The 26572-nt window shown below is 39.5% G+C and overlaps 1 protein-coding gene across 2 annotated transcripts in view; it reads left to right on the forward strand.

Annotated features, from left to right (window-relative positions):
• Nucleotides 1-26572, forward strand: part of LOC119491142 (ubiquitin-associated and SH3 domain-containing protein B-like) — a 56359-nt gene that overhangs the window by 24113 nt on the left and 5674 nt on the right. The window contains exons 2-13 of one of the 2 annotated variants that reach the window (XM_037774843.1): nt 17269-17322; nt 18430-18616; nt 19736-19934; nt 20486-20655; nt 20764-20972; nt 21605-21749; nt 22843-22969; nt 23086-23205; nt 23284-23376; nt 23462-23606; nt 26201-26307; nt 26438-26547. In XM_037774843.1, coding sequence (XP_037630771.1) covers nt 17269-17322; nt 18430-18616; nt 19736-19934; nt 20486-20655; nt 20764-20972; nt 21605-21749; nt 22843-22969; nt 23086-23205; nt 23284-23376; nt 23462-23606; nt 26201-26307; nt 26438-26547 — 1666 coding nt within the window. The remainder of the gene's footprint in view (nt 1-17268; nt 17323-18429; nt 18617-19735; nt 19935-20485; nt 20656-20763; nt 20973-21604; nt 21750-22842; nt 22970-23085; nt 23206-23283; nt 23377-23461; nt 23607-26200; nt 26308-26437; nt 26548-26572) is intronic. The other variant, XM_037774844.1, reaches the window with a different exon arrangement.

A 26572-nucleotide genomic window follows, 5' to 3' on the forward strand; every position in this document is an offset into this window, starting at 1 on the left:
AAAAGTAAAAAAATGAATCAGGAATTAAAAATGTTAATAATTCATTAATAAAGGGTTCTTAGAATAATTCCATAGGTCTGCAGTTGTAAAATAATAAGTAATATGTTGTGAATAAATGGATAAATATTTAGTCCAGATGGTCTGCAACACTTCCAGAAGCTAAAGGCAGAGATACGATGTGATGTTCGACCACTCCAAGGCAGGATAAAAAAAACGCCCATCATACAGAGGGAGGAGGCTTGACATTGTTTAAATATGGGGATAAAGATGCATATTTTCAGATATGATAGTGCAGCACCGGATTTTACACATGAAAAGTGCAGCCCAGTCGCACAGCAGTTGGTGAAATAGTCATGAAATTGAATGTATTAATCTGTGTACATAGACACGAATTTCCAATTTTTTTTTTATGGTCAGCACGAAATCAATTTGTGAACCGGGAAGTATAAAGAGCGGTGAACACCGCGTAGGGAAGAGGTCGGGGTGGATGGGTGTGTCAAAAAACAGGACTTTTGTTCAGGAGACCGGTGTTTGTGTCCCGTGTGACACAACTAGACAACTAGAAGTCAAAGTTGATTTATTTGTCACGTACCTTCCGTACTTTAAGTTACAGCACTTCTGGAGTTATTTTAATCCAAACCATAAACTTTTCCTAAAGCTAATTAAGTAGTTTGTTGCCTAATCCTAACCAGATTGATCTTTTCATAACTAAGTAGTTTTATTTTGAAAAGACTGGAGCAGAAATAGACACCTGCGTCACATGTTGTTGGACATTTGTGGGGAAAAAATATGTTGTTGAAAGTCGTGCTGAGCGTCACGAAAAAAAAATGGAAAAATTTGTGTCTATGCACACGAATCAAATAGATTAAATTTCATGACTATTTCACGAACTGGCGTGAGCCTGTTGCAAAGTGACAGAAATAGCAAAAACATGCATTCTAGACACTCTAGTCTTATTATATATTAGATCAGTGGTAGGGGAAAAAAAGACTAAAATGTGCTACAGAAAATCTTTTTTAATTTTTTAGACTTTCCCCTTGTCTTTTTTTCTTGTAAAATACTGGACAGTTATACCTAAATGAAAGTACAACTGCTTACAAATCATGCACACATGCATCCTTGCACCGAGACGGTTTGGAAGCACTAGACAACACGGAGAGGACCAGAACCCTGTGGTTCTACCTCCGTGGATACTGTGGTGACCTGCCTTACTGATCTGTTTCTGTAAACGTGTGTATATGTGCCTGTTTATATGTTCAAGTCTCCACAGTGTGTGCGTGTGTGGTCGTTTGCCTGTGTGCCTCTTTGTAAGTGTGTGTGTGGCTCTTTGTAAACAGGAAGTGTGAGGATGCATGCAGTCAGAGGACACAGAGCCATGGGATTTCCCACAGCGACAGAGTTGCTCAGCTGAACGAGGCTTCCCGCCAGTGTGTGTGTGTGTGTGTGTTTCCTTTTACATGGGTGGGCCCATTTGTGGTCTGTGTAAATTCAGGACAGCTGATAAACAGCTTGAGACCAAACAGAGAATTTAATTATCACAGTGAAATATATTCATGTGTATTTGTTTCATCTTCTTCATCGAGTTTAGGTTAAATGTTCCCAGCGCATAGTGTGATGTGATCAAGTTTGCAATGTAAGTGTAATCAACCAGACTGTATCATATCCATCAAGGTAGACCAAACTGACTCATTTTTTATTAAAAAAGACCAATATGCGTGTGTGAGACATGTGTCAGTGCAGTTGGTGGTTTCAGGGCCTGTTTGCACATGTGTTGCGTTAGTCTGTGGGTGCTGGCGAAACAAATGAAGGTTCAGCAGGTGTCAGACAATGTAGCGACGGAATCCCAAATTAGCTGCCATCCTCGCTGTCCCGACAACTGGCCCTGTCAACTGGCCCTGTCAACTGCTTACTACTAGTTTGTTTGTTTTTTGTTTAAAGTGGCAGTAGGCAGTATATTTTTGGCATCATTGGGCAAAAATTCCATAATAACCTTTCAGCATATTGTAATTCAAGTGTTCTGAGAGATAACTAGACTTCTGCACCTCCTCATGACTCTGTTTTCAGGCTTTAAAAAATCTGTCATGTGACGAGAACTTGGCGTTCCTTCACCAGATTTCACAATGGCGCAATGGTCACAAACGTTCTCATTTTACAGCTAAACCGTGCACTACAAGATGATTCTGAAAACATTTGTGGCAAGAAATAGGCATTACAGTAACAGATTATTGATTCATATTTGATCAGCGCGGCTTAGTTTGACCATTTGGTCGGAGTTAGCGAGTGATTGACAGCCGGCTCTCATAGACAGCAGATGGACAGCAGACCTCAGATCAGCTCTGACCGGTTGTTTTCCTCCGGTCTGGGAAATCTTGCAGATGCCGTTAGGAGCACTGGAGGACACAGAGGCACATGATTCTTTTCAGATTTCCTGTTTCATGTACTACTGTCACAATATAGCGACCGTTTTATAAATATAACTTTTTAATCATATTTGCTCCAATCTCGCCATTGTTGTGAAAGAATCCCCTTCAGGGCGATGAGAGACCAGCATCGCCCTGTCGGGGATTCTTTCACGACAATGACTGGCTCGCTGTACATTATCCCTTACTCAATAAATATCCCACTTGTGAATTTTGAAGCCTTTACGTGTCATAAAAGTGGCTAAATGAGACTACTAAACGTCATCACGCCGACTCGCCTGACTTTACAGCCTCGTTGTGTTTATACTAGCGCTCATGCCACCGTGTTGTAGTTTGTTTTTAGCCTAACGTTAGCTTTTTACTTCTGCCGATTGCATTCAAATTTAAAAAATCATAGAAGTGGTGAGAGAGAGGGGCGACATGCGGAAACGACAGCAGGTCAGATTCGAACCTTGGCTGCCGCGGTTGGACTCAGCCTTGTTATATGGGTGCCTGCTCTTCCAACTGAGCTATCAGGGCGCCCACTTAGAAGTTTTCAATTGTAAAGATTATCTTTCTGAACAAAACATGTAAGTATCATAAACATGTGTTTGCCACAGAGCTTATTTCCTGCAATAATCCAAAACCCAATGGATCAATCCCATTTGCTTTTTGTTGAGTGAACCAGGGCGACGTTAACTTTGGTCTATAAAAATACGTCATCCTTGCACCACTGTATGTGCTCGAGTGGAAGTGAACTGCAGCCTACTGACAGCTGCCACATGAAGTAGAAGACAAGTGTTGCTGGCTGAAGCCTCACTGGGGCCTCAAGCAGAATTTAATTTCACCCCATCGACCTGCTGCATCTTATGGTCACACAACAGCCCGACATTTGTGCTGTACAGTGCAGTATGTGCACAATGCCACGCATAGCCGGCTCTGTTGCGATGTGAAGTGACTTTATTGGTGCTGTTAATCAGGACAGATGCTAGAAACACAGAAGTCTCTACATCAGGATATGGAGTAAAAAAAAAAAAAATACCAGTTTTTTACATTTCATAATGCTCCACCAAATGGATGACTATATTAAAAAAATATATTTAATAAAAAATGTTAAAAATGAATTGCTGTGAAATTATAAAGATGTCTGAGGATCCTCCCCGACCAAAACTAGAACATGTCAGCATATCAGTGACATTGTATTTCTGTGACATTTTGGTCAGATTACACACTCGTAATGCATGAATATGAACAAATCATTTTTTTCCAATGTGATATGGGAATATTTTACTCGACACCGTCTGATGTGTTTGTTTGTAAAACCTGCAGTGTACCGGCAATTTAGTTCTGTTTTATGGCTTTCTATTTTGACCAAGGAATAATTATGCAATTGTCTCATTATTATTATTATTATTATTATTATTATTATTATTATTATTAATATTATTATTATTATTATTTTATTTTATTTTTTTATGAACAGCTTCAGGCCAAAAATAGTAGGAACATATCTGCCTCATCAGTCAGACAGACATTTATTTAAATACCTTAAAAGAGCACTCCACTCTATCGTCTTTTTTATTCCACGCATTTGTCTTGTCAAAAATCAGATGCCTACATTACCCACAATTCAACACGACCACCGACAGTTTGGTCGTAAATTTGGATGCGTTATGCTCGTAGCGGTTAATGTAGCCTCTAGCCTCGAGCAGAGCCAATGAGTGGGCTATACAGAGGTCTGGTAAGCTCACTTCTTTCTAACTCAACACCTCTAGATTTGTTTCATTTTCAAACTTGTAGTCTTCAGCCCCAACCGACGCTTTATCAGACTTTGCACAGCTCCCTCTGGAGACATTAAAGCCTTTCTTTCTTTCTTTCTTTTTTATCACATATGCACTCCCCAACACCTGTGAACACACTTTGATGTAGCAGATCGGTGGAACTCCCCTTTAAGACTTTACATTTGCAATAGAGATCACCTAATCTGATCACCTGATTTGTGACATGTGTATACCTCCTTTATGACACATCTCTGATTCACAGTTTATTTCTTCAGGTGAATTTGGAACATTTTGGGGATTACGAGTGGTGTGGAAAATAAATGACTAAAGATGTGGGCACAAAATAAGTAAAGGTAAGCCCAGGTTTTCTTGTGTTGATAGGAGGCGGTTTCTTTTTCTCAGTGAGTCATCGTACTCCATCAAAGAAACGAGCCCCACTACATAATAGATGCAGGATGTCTGACGTCTGATTGAATAATCAATGGAAATACTGAACGTCTGTCCCCCCCGGTTAAAGATTAACAAAAAAGTGTCTTCACTTTATTGTGTTTGACCAACAGGGAAAAATTGTACACAATCTACAAATGATATGAAATGAAGAAAAGCAAACATTTGAGTGTGAAAATCTTTGCAGTAAATACCAGCAAATGTTGAATATTTTTACTTAATAAATTATTTAGATTAGTAATTAATTATCTAATCAATTATTCATTGTTGATTACTCAACTATTAATCGCCAATTATCGTAAAATGACTATTTCGGAGGGGTAGTGGCTGAATCACCAGCAGTACGTCTTTTACGTGTTTTTAGGGGGTTTCCCTGCTTTTAAAAAATCGAATTTTGGTGGAAAAAGGGAATATACATTAAATAGTTCACTCAATAGTCAAGTCAAGTCAATGATATAGCTCAATATCACAAATCACAATTTGCCTCAAGGGACTTTGCAATCTGTACAGAATACGATACCTTCTGTCCTAACCCTGGCTTCAGATAAAGAAAAACTCCCCCAAAAACACTTTACCAGGGAAAAAATGGAAGAAATTCCAGGAAGAGCAACTGAGGAGGGATCCCTCTCCCAGGACGGACAGACGTGCAATAGATGTTGCATTTACAGGACCAAAATAATGAAATTACAATATAGACAATCCAAATTACAAAAAGGAATGTGAACATATATACGAAGAAGATGGACCTGGGAGGATATGAAGCAGCTTCCAGGTGTCACCAAACAGAACCTGAGCCACACGACCCCCTCACCACCATGGAGACCTGCGAAGAGTATACAGGCTACGCAAGCACACGAGAAGCACAACTGAAGCACATCATTCACTCAGATAGGAGAATGAAACAAACAGAGAGAGAAAGAGACAAGAGGAGAGGCTGAATCTCCTGGAGGACTGAGATCCAGATCCAACATGTGAATGAGGCACCAACAGCCAAGAGAGAGAGAGATAGAGACAGAGAGAGAGAGGCCCACAGCTGTGCTGGTGGGACACAAACAAACAGAGAGTTATTGAGATGCAGCGGTTTATAGTGAGCAGTAAATTGAGATTTCGGACACTTACTAACCATCGTCATTTTTGCATCATCCGTGACGAAGTGTAGAGTGTTTGAAGAAGGTAAAACCAGATCAGTAAACCAGAACACACAGACTCTGTCACCACTTCCCTTCGCTTTCATTCTAAAGCTTTTACCATTGTTCATGTCAATGCGTCTTCTAGTTCTCTGTATATTTTGTTTATTCTAAAGCGTACCTATTGTGTTTTTAGGCCATGCTGTAATGTACCTATAGTTTTTAAAGTTAAACATTATGCACTGCGTGATGTATAGGTCTGAGCAGTGTTGTGTGTTGCGTGGGCGTGTTGCTCGCTGCCTATAGTCTGTGTCTCTTCCTGTCTCTGAGAGTCGAGCAGTTAACAGAGGATCTCTCTATGGTTGGAAAAGTTGCTTTCACATCTCTGTGGGCGAGAGAGAGCAAGTGGTTTTCTCACAATAAATGCCTCAAGATGATAGCTCTGTATGGGTTCATTAAACACAGTGTACATATTCTCAAATTGTTGCTTAAGCTGAAGTAGAGGTATTTTTCAGCCAGAAAATGATTGTAATGTGTGCATATAATGGTAATGTTTCAGAAGATGATTTTGACCAGTGAGTGGATACAGCAGCTTAAAGGAGAAACAAATCAGTGCAGTACTCAACAGTCTGTATTTAGTTTGATGTTTTTTTTTTCTATTTTCATTACTGATGAGGAAAAATCATCATCAAGGGACATTTTCCTACAAAGACCTTTTATTCAGACGGCTCTCAACCCACACTGTGTTCTGTATACTCACAGGTGGAGAGCCTCTAAGAGTTTTTGTTGGGACCTTCAGGCAGTGAAACAGCTGTAGAGCAGTTGTTCTATCATGGGGCTGCAGGGAGTGGCAACCGCCACAATTTGACAAATACACGGGGCCGATATTGGCCTTCTAATACCATTTTGATATTCAGAGCTGCAACTGGGGATTATGTTCATTATCGATTAATTGACAAATTATTTTGCACTCTCACATGCACTAAAGGCTGTGTAAACAAAGCACAGAAAAGTTTAGTGGCAACACACAGAGAAGGAGAGCGACTTCATTCTCTGCTCATGTAGACATTACTCAAGAATATCTTTACATAGCAAATAGACATTTGATGCTATATTAATGCTTTGAACCTTTAATTATCAGTTTCCAGTGTATATTTACACTTAATATATTTAACTAATACTATATACTAATTGAATAAATACATAAATAATTAAATATATCAGTATTTCTAGGGGGAAAAGATCAATTTTTTTTTTTAAAATTGAGACTTTATTTTTTGTGTCTTGGGTGGGGCTAGCACTTGGAGGGGGGCTTGTATGGCGGAACCTGCCAAATCAAAAACAAATAAATAAATGCCTCGAAATAAATATGTCATTAAATGTAGAAAAATTATTGAAAAAATAAATGTAGTTATTAATTAATTGATAAAATGTGACATAAAATTAATATTTCTGTTTTAATTTGCTTTATTTTTCATCTTTCTATTAATTCCCTTATTTATTTACTCTTCTGTTTCATTTTCCCTTTTTTATTTATTTATGTATTTATTTTTATTAATTTTAAAATGTATTTATTTATTTTTTGTTTGTTCGTTTATTTTGCATTTATTTACTTTTGCATTTATTGTATTATTTATTTATGTATTTATTTATTTCTGCCCGATTTTCTCTTTGCATTTCACCCTTTATTTATTTCCCAAAATGTATTTATTTATGTAATCTTTTCTTTATACATTTCTTTACACATTTCTTTTTATACTTCTTTATGCATTTCTGCCTCATTATGCAAATTGGGGAGCTGTCACTCAACATGTGTCATCATGTGTGCATGAACGGCGTCTTCTGCTTATCAACTCCAGTCTCCATTCCCGGCTCCGTAGTCATATGCCTGGCTCCGTACAGCGGATCATCGGTTAAATTAAACAGAAGAGTAAATAAATAAGGGAATTAATATGAAGATAGATAAATAAAGAAGCAAATTAAAACAGAAATATCAATTTATGTCACATTTTCTCAATTAATTAATGGCTACATTTATTTTTAAAATTTTTGCTATATTTAATGACTTATTTATTTATTGAGTCATTTATTTATTCATTCATTTGTTTTGATTTTGGCACGTTCCGTCCTCCATAGAGCTTGTGGCTCGTGACCTCAGAGTTAGTGAATAACTGGCTACGGCCCTGTGTACAAATACAAGTTGTGGAGTTGTTAGAAGGCAGGTTATTTTGAAGCTAGCAGTTCAGTATTAGCCCACATTGTTGAAACCCTAGTGATATTTCTTATTGCCAAGAAGATACTATACTGCTGTTTCTTACACCGACCAGCTGAAGTTAGCTTCAAAGCAAACTTAATTTGCTTTGATGCTTCATGCATGTTCGTCACTACTTTTGGCCTGTCATTTTCTGGCCCGTAATTTGTGGCTATATAGTCGTAGTGTATAAGTAGTGTTATCTTTGGGAAACTGGATTTGACCAGCAGTCTTCTAACAAACTAGAAATGTAGCAATCAAAAGCAGCAGAAGACACTCACTACTCTAGTTTGCATTTATTGAAACATGTCAGCTCTTCGAGTGTCCCTCAGGTGCTTTTCCGAGACCAAGTTTCTGTACGACCCAGGGTAAATGAGATAAAGAAATCCCGGTTGTGAAGATATTTCTGTTGACAGCTTCGTTTTATGCCGGGACTGCGACTGCAAGCCCCTGACTTCTTCTGCTCAGCAGCATTAAACAGAGCAGAGTCTCGAGGGTTGAAAGCGTGTGCAGAGTTGCACCATCATCATGAAGACTGAAGGAGTGGTGAGTAGCTGGCCTTTGAGGCTTTAGCGAGGCAGCTCTCTGTGTTCCCACCAGACCTAACTGATCACTCCCTGCTTTGATCAACAGACCTCAGGCCAGGCTGCTCCACCGTCAGCTCCTCTCTGAACACATTAGGCTTTATTTCTTTCATGATTCAAACAGAAATTAGTTTGCTCCAAAAAAAGCTCCTCACTGTGTTTACATCGGGTTCCTCCTCGAGTCCCCACTAGCCTCTAATCGACATGTTTGACTCAGCTTAGGGCTCGCCTTATGACACAACAGCCCACAGCTATGGAAACCCTGAGAGGCAACAGCAGAAAAAAGGAAATGTGGGTTGTCACGGGGAATCCAAATAGAAACGTTTTGTCAGTTTCTTTCTGTTCTTGTAGTTATTTTGAAGCCATGATTCAGAAACAGGATCAAAACTGAGAAAAATAATCACACCAACTACCCTTGTTTGTTTGCAATTACAGTTGTCTTGCATATAAAGAATCCCCTACACAACACTGAAGGTAGGAACTAAAATGAATCCACAGGGGACTAGAAGTAATCTTGTAAAACATACGGAGCAAAGGTCATTCAGTTACAAAGAATCACGTCAATATGTGGCGGTAAACAACACTGTAAAATCATAACTGAGAGACTAAAAATAAACTATATGCCAATTATTGTATTAATTAAATAGTTTTGAACATCTTCTCAGAACAATATATATTTTTTTAAATCTAAATAATAAACACAAGACTTTAAACACAACGTTATAATGGTCAGTTTACTCGTCATGGAGAGTACCACTCAACCTGTGAGAACAGTTTGATAATATATTCTGTGGCTCTGCAATATGGAGGACGGAACCTGCCAATATCAAAAATAAATTAATAAATGACTCGATAAATATGTCATTAAATGCAGCAAAATAATAATAAATGTAGCCATTAATTAATTGATAAAATGTGACATAAATTGATATTTCTGTTTTAATTTGCTTCTTTATTTATTTATTTATTTATTTATCTATTTCTGCATGATTTATTTCCCCAAACTTATTTATTTATGTGTTCTTTATACATTTCTTTTTATGTTTCTTTATAGCTTTACAGCATTAGGAATACATAAATAAATAAATACAAATTAAATAAATACATTTAAACATTAATATAAATACATAAATAAAAGGGAAAATTAAACAAGAGCAAAAATTAATAAGGGAATTAATACAAAGATAAATAAATAAATAAATAAATAAAGAAGCTAATTAAAACAGAAATGTCAATTTTTGTCACATTTTATCCATAATTAATGGATACATTTATTTCTAATATTGTTTTTGCTACATTTAATGACATTTATTTATTCATTGAGTCATTTATTCATTTATTAGGTTGGCTTGAGACTTCAACGATTTGACCTGCACTACAAACTGGTGGCGTAAAGTCTGAAAAATGAGGGCATTTACCATGCAGGGAATGTCTAATGAATGATGCTACTGAGTTGCATTATGGGACATAAAAGTCAGGATATCTCGACCTCTGCTGCTTTGATTTTGACCATTTTTTTAATTTATTTGTCTCTCACAAGTCCCCTAACCTTGAGTAGCCCTTTAATCCATCACATTATAACCACGTACAGTTCATAGTTGCTAACAATGGCTCATCCTTGTGTTTTTTTTTTTTGCATTTTTACACATTAAATTTGACCAAAGCTTTAAGGAAAACATCAGTAGCAAAAACGCACCCGGAGTGAAGAACCACAAAATGTGATATATTGCACCGCCGAGATGATTTGCTTATTGAGGCAAGTTATGCAATACCACACGTCCTTGTGTGATATGTCTCGTTTAGATTCAGTAACTGCTTACACCACATTTAGCAGCTATAAGTGCAGCTGAACACTAACAGTACTCGCTCAGTCTAACACAGTGTTGTGGTGGAACTTTGGCTCATCCCTCGATATATAAATCCATTTCAGCTCTGTGACATTTGTTTGCTTTCAAGCAGTTGCTTGTACAAGCTCTGGATTTTTTAGACTTTGTTGTTCCAAAAACTATACATTTCTTGATCTTCTTCAGCCATTCTGATGTATAATTTATGGTTTGTTTTAGATGGTTGTCATGACCCTGTGTTGCTGCAAATTCAGCCTATGAACTCGATGTCTGATGTGATTCTGCAGAGTTCTGTCATATAGCCTAGAGGGGCAGAATCATGAGGTGATTGAAAGTTATACAAGTCTTGGTGAAGCGAAGCATCTGCAAACTGTGACACCGCTGCCACCACATGCGAGGGGTTTTATCGTGGAATGCAGTGTTTGCTTTTCACCAGACATAACAGGGGGCTGTGCCAGCCGCAAATATTCAGTTGTGACTCATCTGTTCATTGAGCATCTTCCCAGAAGTCCTCAGAATAAGTGCAGAGTGTTGTTCACATATTTGACACTCACATTTGTCTCACTACGCCATGCTTTCTGCCTTGCTATTATTATTCTCGTCTTTCTGAGAGTGTTGTAATGAACTCAGGCTAGAGAAGTCGGCAGAGAAGTCTTGACGATGATGATGAAGGTTTTTCTGTAACTTCCTGGATGATTGAACACATTTTTCTTGGAAACAAGTTGAAAATACAGAATCTAGTGCAACGATTAATGGCGTACTTTCTGCTTCTGGACAATATTTTTGTAATTTGTGTTAGGATTGTCTTTGGAGACATTTTTCAGACTCACAGGTGTCAGCATATTCACTCTTGAGAGCTGCGAGACTTTCATTTGATCATGGTATGATTTGAATCTACAGCATATGTGCTAACAACCTCAACCACATTTGTGACTCCTGGGTGTGGTTGGTGAGGAACTGGTCATAACTTGTGTCATAATGAGATTATATATATCTACTATGACGAATATTCTAATGATTTGCCTACCTAATGTCAAGAAATGTTTTTGTCTATGGCTTATTTTCTGTCTCCATCTTTTCATCTCCATCTTAGAAACTAAGTGCTCATCCAATCCAATCAGCGCTGAAAAAAGTGTCTATCTATCTATCTATCTATATATGCACACACACATTAGGGCAGTCAATCTATTAAAATATTTTTTTAATTAATTGCACATTTTTGTATTTGTTCAAAATGTAACTTAAAGGGAGATTTGTCAAGTATTCTTATCAACATGGGAGTGGGTAAATATGCTTGCTTTATGCAAATGTATGTATATATTTATTGTTGGAAATCAATTAACAACACAAAACAATGACAGATATTGTCCAGAAACCCTCACAGGTACTGCATTCAGCATAGAAAATATGCTCAAATCATAACATGGCAAACTGCAGCCCAACAGGCAACAACAGCTGTCAGTGTGTCAGTGTGCTGACTTGACTATGACTTGCCCCAAACTGCATGTGATTATCATAAAGTGTCTCATATGGAGACTCGTGGGTACCCATAGAACCCATTTTCATTTACATATCTTGAGGTCAGAGGTAAAGGTACCCCTTTGAAAATGGTCATGCCAGTTTTTCCTCGCCAAAATTTAGCGTAAGTTTGGAGCGTTATTTACGCCAGATGCCCTTCCTGATGCAACCCTCCCCTTTTGTCTTAGGACCGGCACTGAGAATGCACTAGCTTGTGTATCCCCAGTGGCTGGTTATGGAATAACAGTCTGATCTTACATTTTTCTTTATCATACTTCTAATGCTATAGAGGATTAAAGTTCATTAGAGCAAACACTGTCGGCTCCTGTAGTTTTGGTTCGGGGAAGGATTAAAAAAGACAGAAAATGTAGCTGTTTTGTACTTCATCATTTTAAAATTCATATTTTAAAGTAATTTCTCACGCAGCAACTTTTTCCATCCACGCAGCAAGTCCCTTTTTCTGTTGAACTGTGCATTTCTCACGACCAACAAGAGGAAGATTGTCTCCTCTGCTTTCAGTTATGACTGACTAATAACGACTACTGTGGTCATCACGGTATATTTCATAGGTCATCGATGCTTGTCTAGTGACACGTAGCATCTACATCATGGAATAATACTGTTGTTTAGGGATGATACTGTCACCTTTAAGCAGTATGGATTATATTTATGGTTGTCTGTAATACTATTTCTTATAAATTAAAATGACATTTGAGTGAATATCTACAGTAAATGACACTCTGCTTGTCTTGCACATTGACTAACACGGTGACAAAGTGAATGACATATGTATCACAGGACCCACTTCTCCTTTCCAGTAATTTCTCACGGTTGTGAAAGCCTTTCAGTCAGATATATCGTATCGTCATTAACGCTAAATGTAATCCAGGTGTTAGTATGTGGCAGAGTCTCCTTTTGTGTTCTCCATCTCTGACTTGATTTACTGTTTGTTGGTGTGTGTGGGTGTGAGCTGACGTGGTTTAAGGCCCTTCCTTAAACAGCTTCCTTCAGCCGCTGCTTCTCGCTCTCTCTTCCTTCTTTCTGATTCTCTCACACACACACACACACACACACAAACACACACACATGAGATGGTATGTAGGTCTACACCTGTGGGACACAGCAGCTTCATAAAACCCGAGCAGCCGCTAGCACACGATTGAGCCGACTCTGATGTCTCTGCCCGTCTCCGTTGTGGTCAGAAGCGCTTCTTGCTGAGCTCACTGTGGTGAAGTCGAGTCTGTCTTAGTAGATACGATTTGTGTATACAGACCAGTTTTACTTTGACCTTCCAGTACAAGTGTGGTTTCAAAAAAAATCTGGTTTGCCCTCTGCTGATGTGACACATATGCAAACAGATTGAGTCTGTAAAAACACCTTATCCTGCCTGCTAGGTGATTCACGCTCTAAGGGTTTCAGTGGAGGGTTTTAGTGTCCCGTGAAGGTCTGATGCAGTTACAACCTGAGAAGAATAAACTCCAGGCAAAACAGATATATTCACCACCATCAAGTTACATTAAAAAAATATCAAAACTGGTATAAAATCCTGTATTTGTCAAACACATATCAACATCTTTATAAGTCTTCTATGGGAAAGCATATTTTTAGATTTCTTTTCAACACACAATTTTATCAATAACAACCTGTTAAAATGTAATGTCTTTTTTAATTTTTTATAAAATTACAATTATTATAATAGTGTTAAAGGCGGGGCGTCCCGGTAGCTCACCTGGTAAAGTGTAAATTCCAAAATTATACAGATTAATGGCACACAATATAAACCCAACCTGAGAACCATTGACCCCTTATAAGGGGTCGCAAAATATCACAGGGGGTGCGCCAAGATTTGTGTGCTCTGTCAAAATTCGATTTGCACATTTATAACTAAAATCCCAATAACCCACTTATAATAATAAGACAATTTATACAAAAGTCTTTATTTAAAACTATTTAAAAATGTATATTTTTTTGCTATACTTAGTAGGCCACATTCTGTTTAGCCTCGGTATTTCTGCACAGTTGCAGATAAAGATCAGGCTACACTAATATTAGTATTATACTTGTAGTGTTAGATTCCAGTGGTCGCTGCGTAGGATTGTTCTGACTTGTGTGATCCAAACATTTCCAATAACTCCCAAAGAGTTGTAAAGTCCAAAAGTCAACATTTATTGAAAAAAGGTACGAAATATTCAGTCCATATTTGTTGGCGTTTAGCCTTTCAAAAACAGCTCAGCTTTTCTTAGATACAAGAAAAATCATTGCTTTTCAATCAAAGCACATTTGCAGCCACCTTCGAAGTATAATAATCCAATCCTAATAGATTGTCAGCATGCAGTCATTAATGCTCACATATACGCACACACCTCTCTGTAGCAGCTCCAGCCGTCCCATCCCTCAGGAACAACATCTCATGCCTCTCGTGCTGAGGAAACAGCTTGCTCCCCAGAGACGAAAACCGCATTAGCATGTACGAGCTCTTATCTTCTGAGTGGCAGCTAATTAGATTCTGCAGCTCTAATATGAATAATCTGATCTGGCTTTCCCTTCTCCTGCTTATCAGCCAAGCCTCCAGGTGTTGCTGAGGTAAGGACGGAGGCGTGAATGGAAGGAAATCGACGTTCTCTGTGCTTCTTTAATCTCTGTTAATGCATTACGCATCCCAGCTAATTAAAACACGTGCGATTGCCATGGCAAAATGAGAACCGAGGCGTCTGCCTTCATCGTGAGCTGCAACCTTTGTTAGTTTGGTGAAATCGGGACTTAAATGTCTTCATCAGAAAAGCTGTTTGAAGCCAATTAGTCCAGCATTCACACTGCTCTCTTTTGAGGGGTTGTGAAAAGTGTTTGGCTTTCTGGGACTGACTTGACTGATCAGTCTTCAATTGTTCAGCCAGGGAATGCAGAAACACATGATTAGAAAATCTTAATATGCACTGTGAGGTTCTTCACTGAAGACATAACACACTTCAAATGTACAAATAACCCTTTGACAAGTAACTGGGCGTCCTACGTTATGGTTAAGAGGAGTCATCGACAGGAGTCCTTCTTAAGAGAGGAATCTATGCTAATGTCTTCCTGCACATGCTATGTATCATCCTACCCGCTGCGTTGAGCGAGCTTACGAGGAACTGACACCTTCTCTGACTCGCCATCCATTATTGTTGTTCTGCCCCCAGACTTTGCTGGCCAGTAATCTGTGCGTTGCTCACACTTCGTCTTTCTCAGTTCTTGGTGTGACATAAATTACTCATTGACACACTCTGATCTTTCCGATCACAGGGTGGGAGCGGAAATAAAAAAAATATAAAAAAATGTCCTGCCTGAACGAACGGTGTGTCACATTTAGGGGGATCTACTGGCAGAAATATAATAATAATAATAATAAGTGTGTTTTCTTTAGTGTATTATCACCTGAAAGAAGAAGAATCATTGCGGTTTTGTTACCTTTTGTCTACCATACAGTGACCAGACTGTACCGGTTTCAAGCTGATGTGTCCCGAGTCCCAACACATATCTGTAAAACACTCAAATGTCCCGTTTTCAACAGTCACTAACAAATTGTCCCGGTTTTCACCACAATTGAAATAATGATATTATACTTATATAGATGTTTTTATGCTGCGCGCGGTCAAGCCACAATTATGCACGGACACGGAAGATCCTGATTTCATTTAGTGCAGTTTTGCTCTACAGAGAGTTTCAGTGTCTTTAATCTCATTGTTTTGGTGTTAAGGTCTCCAACTTTACTGTTTGGTTCAAACTCACCATCTTATCAACCTCGTTTCCAGCAGCAGGCAACTGTTTTCAGAGAAAAAGCTCTAAGATTACATTAAGACATCAAGACCTTGAGGAACACCATAAAAAAAAAAAGCCATGCTGTGATTTGGTATTACAAACTTTTGACATTTAGAGATTTCTGCAAGGATTGCATTTTTCGGTGATTGGATGGCGAGCATTTCTGTTCTGGAAACTGCTCAGAAACCCCCCTATTTCAACATACCTAGGAATGCTCTAGGTCTCTAGTTAGTGGCTTTAAAGTTTCCTGAGGCTGTGATTATCCTAGAGGTACAGTAAGGTCAAGTTTCAAAAAATGGTCTCACTACAATGAAATGGCTACTACAGTATGGGGACTAACATCATCACACATGAATACAATTGAATCCACAAGAGTCTCAGCTCTATAGTGATACCCAATTTATGCAATTCCAAGACTTTTTAGGGACCCCAGTATGCAGAAATATTCAAACACATCATTTTTAGAAGAGGTGAAAATAACACATTTATACTGCATTCAAAATTTGCCCCAAACTGCATGTGATTATCATAAAGTGGGCATGTCTATAAAGGGGAGACTCGTGGGTACCCATAGAACCCATTTTTATTCACATATCTAGAGGTCAGAGGTCAAGGGACCCCTTTGAAAATGGCCATGCCAGCTTTTCCTCGCCAAAAATTAGCAAAATTGAACTGAACCTGCTACAGCCTGTGAAAGACAGTAAAGTGGGTCTCAGGGAGTTAGAGGCTATAACTGGTGAACACAGTGGATCATTTAGCTGCTTAAGAGCCAGATATTTCCCTCAGGAGTTGGTGTAGACTAAAACAGAGTTGGAAAGAGAGTGAATATCACTCGTATATTAATCAGATGGACACAAACAGCTAATGTTACTTTACTGACTTCAACAAATGTTTAGATATAAAAGCTCATACAAGACAATCATTTTAGCAATGACAGAAAAGTGTAGTTCCCTATTTCCCGCAAATGCAGTCTTCTCTAAGCTTTAAATAATGAGCGAGGAGAAAAGTGCATTTCCATTTGACATTGTGGTGTTTTTCTCTCTGAGTTGCTGAAATTTCTGTTTAGATATTCACTTCAGCCAGTCACACCGGCGAAACGCTGAATAATTCACCAGTTTCCTTTTTCAAACGAAATTGTTTGTACCCAGCTCCAGTGGCAGTTCTGTTCTGTCAACAACTTTAAACCTTTCTATTATCTCATTTTTTTCCTTTGAGGCCCTCATTTGCATCTCTAAGTGTTTACAGAGTTTCCACATAGGTGCGCATCCCGAACAGTTCTCCTTTTATTTGCCATCTGCTGCCAGAGAATCTCCTGAGGATACAAACTCAATGATCAATGAGTTCCTCTGCTGCTGAACTCATTCAGGAGTATAACTTCAATGGGTTTCTCATTGCCGCATTGCACTGGCTCGTCATACACTATTACTGCGCACATATCAGACTGTAGAGGAGTCAAATGGAGGTGAACGTTCTCACTGATGTTGAGGACTTAATTTGATTTTTTTGTTGTTCTCTTTTACAGACTGAAAGCTCTGGTATCAACGGGAGGTCGGAGTGTGCAAGCAGCATGTGACTGGTAAGTTAAAACAATAAATGTGTACATACATTCATATATACTCCATCACAAGTCAGGGGGAAATATGTGTTACACTGCCCTCTGCTGTAGAAGGGTTGTAAACAGTAGGAATGTTATATTCTGTGTATATTATTGATAATTAATGATTTACTGTATTGATTTCTTTTGAGCAGCCCTCTAATTTTTTTTGTGATCTGGTCTCTTGAAAAATTGACTCTCAATGGCAACAAATTCAATTAATTAAACAGTAAAGAGTTTCATGAAGTACCTCAGATTGAATCCCAGATTCAATTTCTTGAAAACTGTGAATCACAAACATAGAAAAATTAAAGCATTATGTGAAGACTGTAGGGCTATCGATTAATCGCAAATTAATCACACATTTTCTATCTGCTCAAAATGTACATTAAAGAGAGATTTGTCAAGTATTTAATACTTTTATCAACATGGGAGTGGGCAAATATGCGTGCTTTATGCAAATGTATGTATATATTTATTATTGGAACTCAATTAACAACACAAAACAATGACAAATAATATTTGTCATTGTTTTATGTTTTTAATATTGTTCAGAAATCCTCACAGATACTGCATTTAGCATAAACATGGCAAACTCAAGACCAACAGACAGTGTGCTGACTTGACTATGACTTGCCCCAAACTGCATGTGATTATCATAAAGTGGGCATGTCTATAAAGTGGAGACTCGTGGGTACCCATAGAACCCATTTCCATTCACATATCTTGAGGTCAGAGGTCAAGGGACCCCTTAGAAAATGGCCATGCCAGTTTTAGCGTAAGTTGAAAGCGTTATTTAGTATCCTTCGCGACAAGCTAGTATGACCTGGTTGGTACCAATGGATTCCTTAGGTTTCTTCTTCTTAGTTTCACATGATGCCAGTATCTTCACTCTAGCTTTAAAACTGAGCCCGCTACAACCTAAAAATGCAAGTTGTATTAATGCATTAAAGAAATTAGTGTCTTTAAAACCAATTTGTGTTAGGGCGTTATTATCGCGTTAACTTTGACAGCCCTAGAACACTGTCCTCACAGCAACAGTAGACCTGAGAATTTTGCTTGGTTCCATTTACCTCCATCTCTCCCCAGGCTCTTCTCCCATGTGGATGACCCGTTCCTGGACGACCCTCTGCCCAGAGAGTTTGTCCTCTACCTGCGACCCAGCGGACCACTACAGAACCAGCTCTCCCACTTCTGGCAACAGAGCCGGGTCACTTGTGGCAAAAACAAAGCCCACAACATTTTCCCCCACATCACCCTCTGCCAGTTCTTCATGGTGAGTTGGACGGTTTTATTTAAGGTGGATGGTTAAATGTCATCAAAGGTTCTGAGCTCATTCCCCAGACAGAGTAAATAAATATCAGTTGGAGTCTGGTTGCATGATTCTTTTCTTCACACTTGTGTGTAACGCCTCTTTCAGGCATGCACCTCATTACGTTAATGTGATGTCAATTTGGCATCTGAATAAGCAGCCGAGTCACTTTACGTAAAGTCCAGCCATAAAATAGTCATAAAATTGAATGTATTGATTCGTGTACATAGACACAAATTTCCCATTTTTTTTTCCTGATGGTCAGCACAAAATCAATTCATTAGTAATCCACGTAATTGTAATACCAGGAAGTATATAGAGAGCAGCGAATGCCACGTAGGAAGGAGGTCCGGATGGATGGATGGGCCTCGCCCAGGAGACTGGTGTTCGTGTCCCGTGTGAAACCACAAGTCAAAGTTGATTTATTTGACATGTAACTTCCGTACTTAAGTTACAGCACTTCCAGTGTTATTTTAACCCAAAGTGCGATCTTTTCCGAAACCTAACTAAGTTGTTTGTTGCCTAACCCTAACCAAATCGATCTATTCCTAAATCTAACTAAGTAGTTTGTTGCCTAAGCCTTACCAAGTCGATCTTTTTCTAAACCTAACTAAATAGTTTTATTTTGAAAAAACTGGAGTAGAAATTGACATGTGCGTTATGTGTTGCTGGACATTCGTAGGAAAATGCATGAAAAATCTGTTGTTGAAAGTCGTGCTGAGCGTCACGAAAAAAAAGGGAAATTTGCGTCTATGAACACGAATCAAATACATACAATTTTGTGACTATTTCATGAAATGCTGTGAGACTGTGGTGCAAAGTCACAACAGCAGTGGTGGGACATACTGTAGTTTTGTTACACTTTGAAAACAGCCTGTGTCTGAATTAGCCACCAGACTAACATAAAGACCACAGCGGTGGTCACAATGTTTAACACGCTTACTAAACGTCCTGTCATGTCTGTAATAAATCTGTAACAATCTTTTACGTAGCGGACACCAGTCTGAATGTCTGTCTGAATGACAAAGAGCCATTACTTTTAACAGAAAGATAAAGCAAGCACCCTTCCTAACTTCCACACAGTGTGCAGACCACAAAGTAGAAGCTCTATGCGAGGCCCTCCAGGCCTCCGTCCAGCAGTGGCGGGGTCGATTTCCCAGCCCGCTGCCTCTAGAGCTCTACACGTCCTCCAACTTCATCGGCCTTTTCGTGGAGGAGCAGGTGGCCGATGTCCTCAAGCAGTTTGCGGCCGACTTCGCCACAGAGGCCGCCAGGAAGGCAGGTAGGAACCCCAAGCATACACACCATATACCCACAATGCCCTGGGTTTGGAGCATGTTCAGGGTCTTAGCTGCATGTCTTTCCTTCTATCTGTCCCATCTTTCTTCATCACTGCTCTGCATCAGTTCATCACCGTGTCATGTGTGTTGACCAGCTGTCTTTTCCAGCAGTGGCAGTAAGTGATTGGTCAGGATGGCGGTCATGTCGGGTTATTAAAGCACTCACTCAATCTGTCACTGTGACTTTTTTTTAAACGCGGGCGAAAATGAGACTGACTGCCAAACAGTATTTCAGGCAGCTAAGTGCCAAATCAGATTAGAGCCGCGGTGTTAGCGCTAATGCTCTGTCATACTTCTGTTTCTGGTAAAGATACAGATTAGAGCGTGTCATCCAAGTCTGATGTGGAAATGTTGAGCGTTGTCGGTTTTAGTCTCCGACGCTTTGTGCAGTGCACTAGATAACAAAAGATGTAGTACTTTCTTACGGTGATTTTTTTGGTGTGACATACTGTACTACGTAAAACAAAATCCTGTCTCCTCTTTCAACTCCTAGAGGTCCACGTGGAGCCTCATAAGAAGCAGCTCCATGTAACTCTGGCCTACAACTTCCCCACCAATCACCTCCCTTCACTGGAGAAACTGGCTAAGGGCATCGAAGTCAAGCTAGGCTGTGATTGGCTGGCCGTCCTGTTCTCCCGGGACATTCGTTTTGCAAACCATGAGGTGGCTAATAGTCATACTAACAATGCATGTTTAGAAGTCACAGCATCACAGCAGGATTATTTCCTCTCAATGTCAATAAGTCAGCCAATAATTGTCACGCCTCTGCAGACCCTGCGGGTGATGTACCCCTACATGCCTCAGAACGAGGACGAGCTGGAGCTGGTTCCTGGCGATTTTGTCTTCATGTCTCCGGTGGATCAGAGCAGTACCAGTGAGGGCTGGGTGTACGGGACCTCGCTGGCCTCCGGGCTGTCCGGCCTGCTGCCTGAGAACTACGTCAGCCTGGCCGATGAGTCCGACACCTGGGTCTTCCATGGGTGAGCAGAGCACCTCACACTGGCACAAGATGGGGTCTTAATTACCCAAAAAAGATACACAGATTAAAAAAAAGGATCAACATTTTTGATTACCAAACAATTCAGTGTGGATATTCTTGGTCCCAGAGGGTGATTCTGATAATTATGGTGACCCCTTGACCTTTTTTAATGCAACCACTCGATCAAAATGTCCACTTGTACACAAGAAATACCAAAATTGAACTGTCTGAGTGCCATTTTGAACACATTCATTCTCCCCCGAGGACGAACCATCTTGATTTTGATTCATCTTTTTATTCAATGGAGACACTGTACTGCAATTTCTTTTTACTTATCATGCGACATACGTATACAGCGATAGCGATAAACATGTATATGTATCTGCAATAAGCTAATATCAGCTCTAAAAGGAAGCTTTATTATTATTATTTATTTTGCGCTGATTAAATAAAGCTCCTTATTTTCAAATGTTTGACTCTCCCAGTAATTACATTATTTTGGATGAGTTGCAGATATCAAAACGTTGTTTAGCTCTTGCCAACATACTCCTTGGATCAGCTTTTCATAATTGCCAAGAGAAAGAAATGATCCTGTACCGCATACCAGATGTCTGTTCTGCTCGTCCACCACAGCTCCCATTCCTTCTTCAGCTGTGGGCCCAGTGACAAGACCAGTAAGGAGAGAGGGATGTTTGATGGGCTGCTGGACGGCCGACGCACCGATAACACCAGTCCTGGAGACACCCCCACCCTCAGCCTCATTTGTCATCCAATGCAGGTACATTGTTTTGTTTGTTTGTTTGTTTGTTTGTTTTTTCTAAATTCACATGATGATAAAAATATTAAACAAATAATATTATATTATATTAATATTAGATAAATAAATATATAAAATATTTTTTAAATCAGAATTTAACATGTATGCAGAGTGCCTTGGTAGGCGGAGGGTTACAGCGCATTCCATATTATGTCCCGCATTCGGTTCTAGCCTCGGGACCTTTGTTGCATGTCATACCCCCTCTCTCTCTCTCTCTCTCCCCATTTCCAGTCTCTGCATCAGCACTGATATATGTCAAATACATGCCAAAAATTATACAAAAAATGTATGCCCTAGGTCAATCGATTAAAATATTTAATCATTATTAATCTGTGATGATTAATAATTGCTCATAGTTAATCACGATTAATTGAAAATTAATCACACATTTTTTATCTGTTCAAAATGTACCTTAAAGGGAGATTTGTCAAGTATTTAATACTCTTATCAACATGGGAGTGGGCAAATATGCTTGCTTTATGCAAATGTGTGTATATATTTAATATTGGAAATCAATTAACAACACAAAACAATGACAAATATTGTCCAGAAACCCTCTCAGGTACTGCATTTAGCATAAAAAAATATGCTCAAATCATAACATTGCCAACTCAAACCAACAACAGGTAGCAACAGCTGTCAGTGTGTCAGTGTGCTGACTTGACTATGACTTGCCCCAAACTGTATGTGATTATCATAAAGTGGGCATGTCTGTAAAGGGGAGACTCGTGGGTACCCATAGAACCCATTTTCATTCACATATCTGGAGGTTAGAGGTCAATGGACCCCTTTGAATAAAAAGCTATGCCAGTTTTTCCTCAACAAAATTTAGCATACCAATGGATTCCTTAGGTTTTCTAGCTTCATATGATGCCAGTATCTCCACTCTAGCTTTAAAACCGAGCCCGCTACAACCTAAAAATTGCAAACTGTGTAAATGCGTTAAAAAAAATCAGTGGCTTTAAAACGAATTTGCGTTAAGCCATTATTATCGCATTAACCTTGACAGCCCTATTATGCACATTTTCATAAAGCAATTTACTGATATTCCCAGCAGGTCCTGCGGATTAGTGGCAGTCACTCTCGGCAGCCCAAGCGGACACTTTTTGTCTGTCGGCACGGTGAGAGGATGGATGTGGTCTTTGGCAAACACTGGCTCTCCCTCTGCTCGGACAGTAAAGGTGAGAATCGAAGGTTGAGACAATATGAATGAGTCAAAAACGTTCCTCCCTCTCACTGCACTTTAAAGAAACCACCTTACATTTGAGAATGTGTGCTTTTTGTTGTTGTTCTGCAGGTAGATATGTACGTTCCAATCTGAACATGCTTCCCAGTTTGCCGCTGTGGGGAGGACAGAGAGATTATGACATGGACGCTCCCATCACTGTGTTTGGATCCACACAGGCTCGACTAGTGGGTACGTAGCCGATATAGATCTAAATGATGCACTGCACCTGGTGTCATTTTGTTTGCTTAATAATGTGCTTTTTTTCAGGTGAGGCCCTATTAGAGAGTAACACAGTGATCGACTTTGTGTACTGCTCTCCCTCTCTGCGCTGTGTTCAGACTGCACAGAACATCCTGAAGGGTAACAAGAGTCTCCTCCAGAAAATATCACTGGATTTTCTTTTACTTTCAAGATGAGCTCTAATGAATTGTGTCGGTGTAAACAGGTCTGCAGCAGGACGGGAAGCTGAAGGTGCGAGTGGAACCGGGGCTTTTTGAATGGACCAAGTGGGTTTCTGGGAACTCCCTGCCTGCATGGATACCTCCCACTGACCTGGCTGCAGCCCACTTCAGTGTGGACACAACATACAGGTGATCCAAACATCACTACATACAAATGATCTTGCATTTTTGGCTCAAGCATCTTAAAGACTAAATATCTAAATATCAAACTTAAGGCAGGGTTGACGATGTTCTCCAGTAAAAACTATTTGTTATATTGGTTGAAATGGTCTTAACACCGCGACAGTGATCCATTACTGATGAGCTCTGAAAAAGGACCGGAAAAGAGCCGTCATCTGTAGCTGCTGTAATCCTGTAAAAAGTGTGTAGCGATCTCAATTGTTCACAAAGCAACACAGTCTGCCTCTCTTCACTGACCCCAACATCGGTGAAACTGGATATTTACTGGCATCATGAAGCTGGTTATCAACTGGCTCTGTAGCTGAGTTCACTTATCCAGCTCAGAGCGTGTTCATGTGATCTTAATTACATGTAAGGTCAAGTAAGGTCTCTTTAACAAAGTAATTACATTAAATTATTACAATACATGAATTACACAAAGCACTTTAGATGAGTAATCCAGAACAACAAATTATTGAAAATAGCATGATTATATTGTTGACTTTATTAAAGGGGATATATTATGCTTATTTTTCAGGTTCATACTTGTATTTGGGGTTTCTCCTAGAACATGTTTACATGCTTTAATGTTCAAAAAACACTTTATTTTTCTCATACCAACTGTGCTGCAGCACCTCTTTTCACCCTCTGTCTGAAACGCTCTGTTTGAGCTCCTGCCCGGTCCGCTCTGATTGGTCAGCTGGCCCACTGTTGTGATTGGTCAACCGTACCAAACTCTTCGGACTCAGCTCCAGCTCCACTCAAACTAGCTTTTGTTTGAGGGCGTGCCAAACTAGCCACTAGGCAAAATGTGTTACTTTTGTGACATCACCATGTTACGGAAGAAAAGGCGGAACTTGAAGCGGGACGTTTCAGGCAGTTCAGGAGCAGTGTTTCTGTGGGGGAGAGTAACTTCCTTTGGCGTTGACTTTATAACTTTACAAACCTTTTACATGCACAAACAAATATATAACACTAAAGAAAAGGGAAAAAGCACAAAATTAAAACAGGTTCCCTTTAAATTAAAGCAGTCCTCAAATATTTGTCTCAAATATAGCTCAACCATGTGATATGATGTGCTACTTCAGTACGCTTTAATGACAAATATTACTGGGACCACTATAGAAAATTGCAGATAAACATTTAACATCCAAGAATTCACATTATAGACACTACCGCTGTCTATCCCTGTAACAGTCTGGCCACAATTCAACACATTGACCATACTGTAGGTTTCTATCTGTGTCATTATAAATCCTTTGCTTGCTCTTTGCACTTTTTTTCTCTGTTTGCCTCTCTAACGTACAGAAACAAGACAGTCAATTTCCAGTTCTTCCTCTGTGTGTGTAGAGTGATGACTCACACAACATTACTGCATACAGAGCCCAGGGGTCTTCATTTTAAAAAAAAAGAATCCAAAGCATGTTCAAATATTACTTCTGTTTCTTGTTCCTCTTTTTAACATCCCTTATCTGTTTTGGGTGTTGTGTGCCATACATTTGCAGCACCCAAATTTGTTACAGTACAGTATAATGTGCATATGCCAGGGCTGTCAAAGTTAACGTGATAATAACGCGTTGACGCAAATTTGTTTTAACGCCACTAATTTCTTTAACACATTAACATAACTTGCAATTTTTAGGTTATAGCGGGCTCAGTTTTAAAGCTAGAGTGACGATACTGGCATCAGAAGAAACTAGAAAGCCGAAGTAAACCAGGTCATACTAGCTTGTCGCAAAGGAGGCTAAATAACGCTCCAAACGTACACTACATTTTGGCGAGGAAAAACTGGCATGACCATATTCAAAGGGGTCTCTTGACCTCTGACCTCTAGATATGTGCATGAAAATGTGTTCTATGGGTACCCACGGGTCTCCCCTTTACAGACATGCCCACTTTATGATAATCACATGCAGTTTGTGGCAAGTCATAGTCAAGTCAGCACACTGACACACTGACAGCTGTTGTTGCCTGTTGGGCTGCAGTTTGCCATGTTATGATTTGAGCATATTTTTTATGCTAAATGCAGTACCTGTGAGGGTTTCTGGACAATATTTATCATTGTTTTGTGTTGTTAATTCACTTCCAATAATAAATATATACATGCATTTGCATAAAAAAAGCACGTTTGCCCACTCCTATGTTGATAAGTGCATTGAATACTTAATAAATCTCCCTTTAAGGTACATTTTGAACAGATAAATAATGTGTGATTAATTTGCGATTAATCACGATTAAATATTTGAATCAATTGACAGCCCTAGTATATATACTGTAACATATCTGCACAGTTTACATGCACTACCTGCAGCTGTAGCTGTGCTGTTTATCCACTCTGCCTGCCCTGCAGAGACGTCCTCTGTGGCAAAGTAGTTGTAGATAGTTTGTACTTGTCTGTTTGACGACTGCTGTTGAATTTGATCTTTTTAACTGGAAACAACAACCCCAAACCACAGTGCACTTCCACCTCCAAGGCACTCAAGTTTTATAGTTTTTTATAAAAACAACTGCAACTCAGTTTTTATATGTGCCATTGGCTTTCTAATACTTGTTTTTGTCCTTAGACCTCTGATCCCAGTCAGCAAGCTCACTGTGTCTGAGCCCTACGAGAACTACATGAGCCGGAGCTACCAAGTGACCAAAGATATCCTGTCAGACTGCAAAAACACTGGTAAGAGACACGCAGCAGAGCTCCAGGAGCGTCTGTTGAGCCTGTGTAGCTGAACTTCATTGTTTTACATGCTCGTTGTGTTTGTCCTCGGCTGATGTTGCATCCCGCCTGGGTTTCCCACTCTCCGCAGGAAACAACGTGCTGATTGTAGCCCACGCTTCTTCCTTAGAGGCCTGCACACGGCAGCTGCAGGGCCGCGGCCCACAGAGCGCCAAGGACTTCATCCAAGTAGTCCGAAAGGTCTGTTCATTGCATACTTTTTTTT

This window comes from Sebastes umbrosus, chromosome 7 (genome assembly GCF_015220745.1).
Source record: "Sebastes umbrosus isolate fSebUmb1 chromosome 7, fSebUmb1.pri, whole genome shotgun sequence".
Classification (NCBI taxonomy): Eukaryota; Metazoa; Chordata; class Actinopteri; order Perciformes; family Sebastidae; genus Sebastes; species Sebastes umbrosus.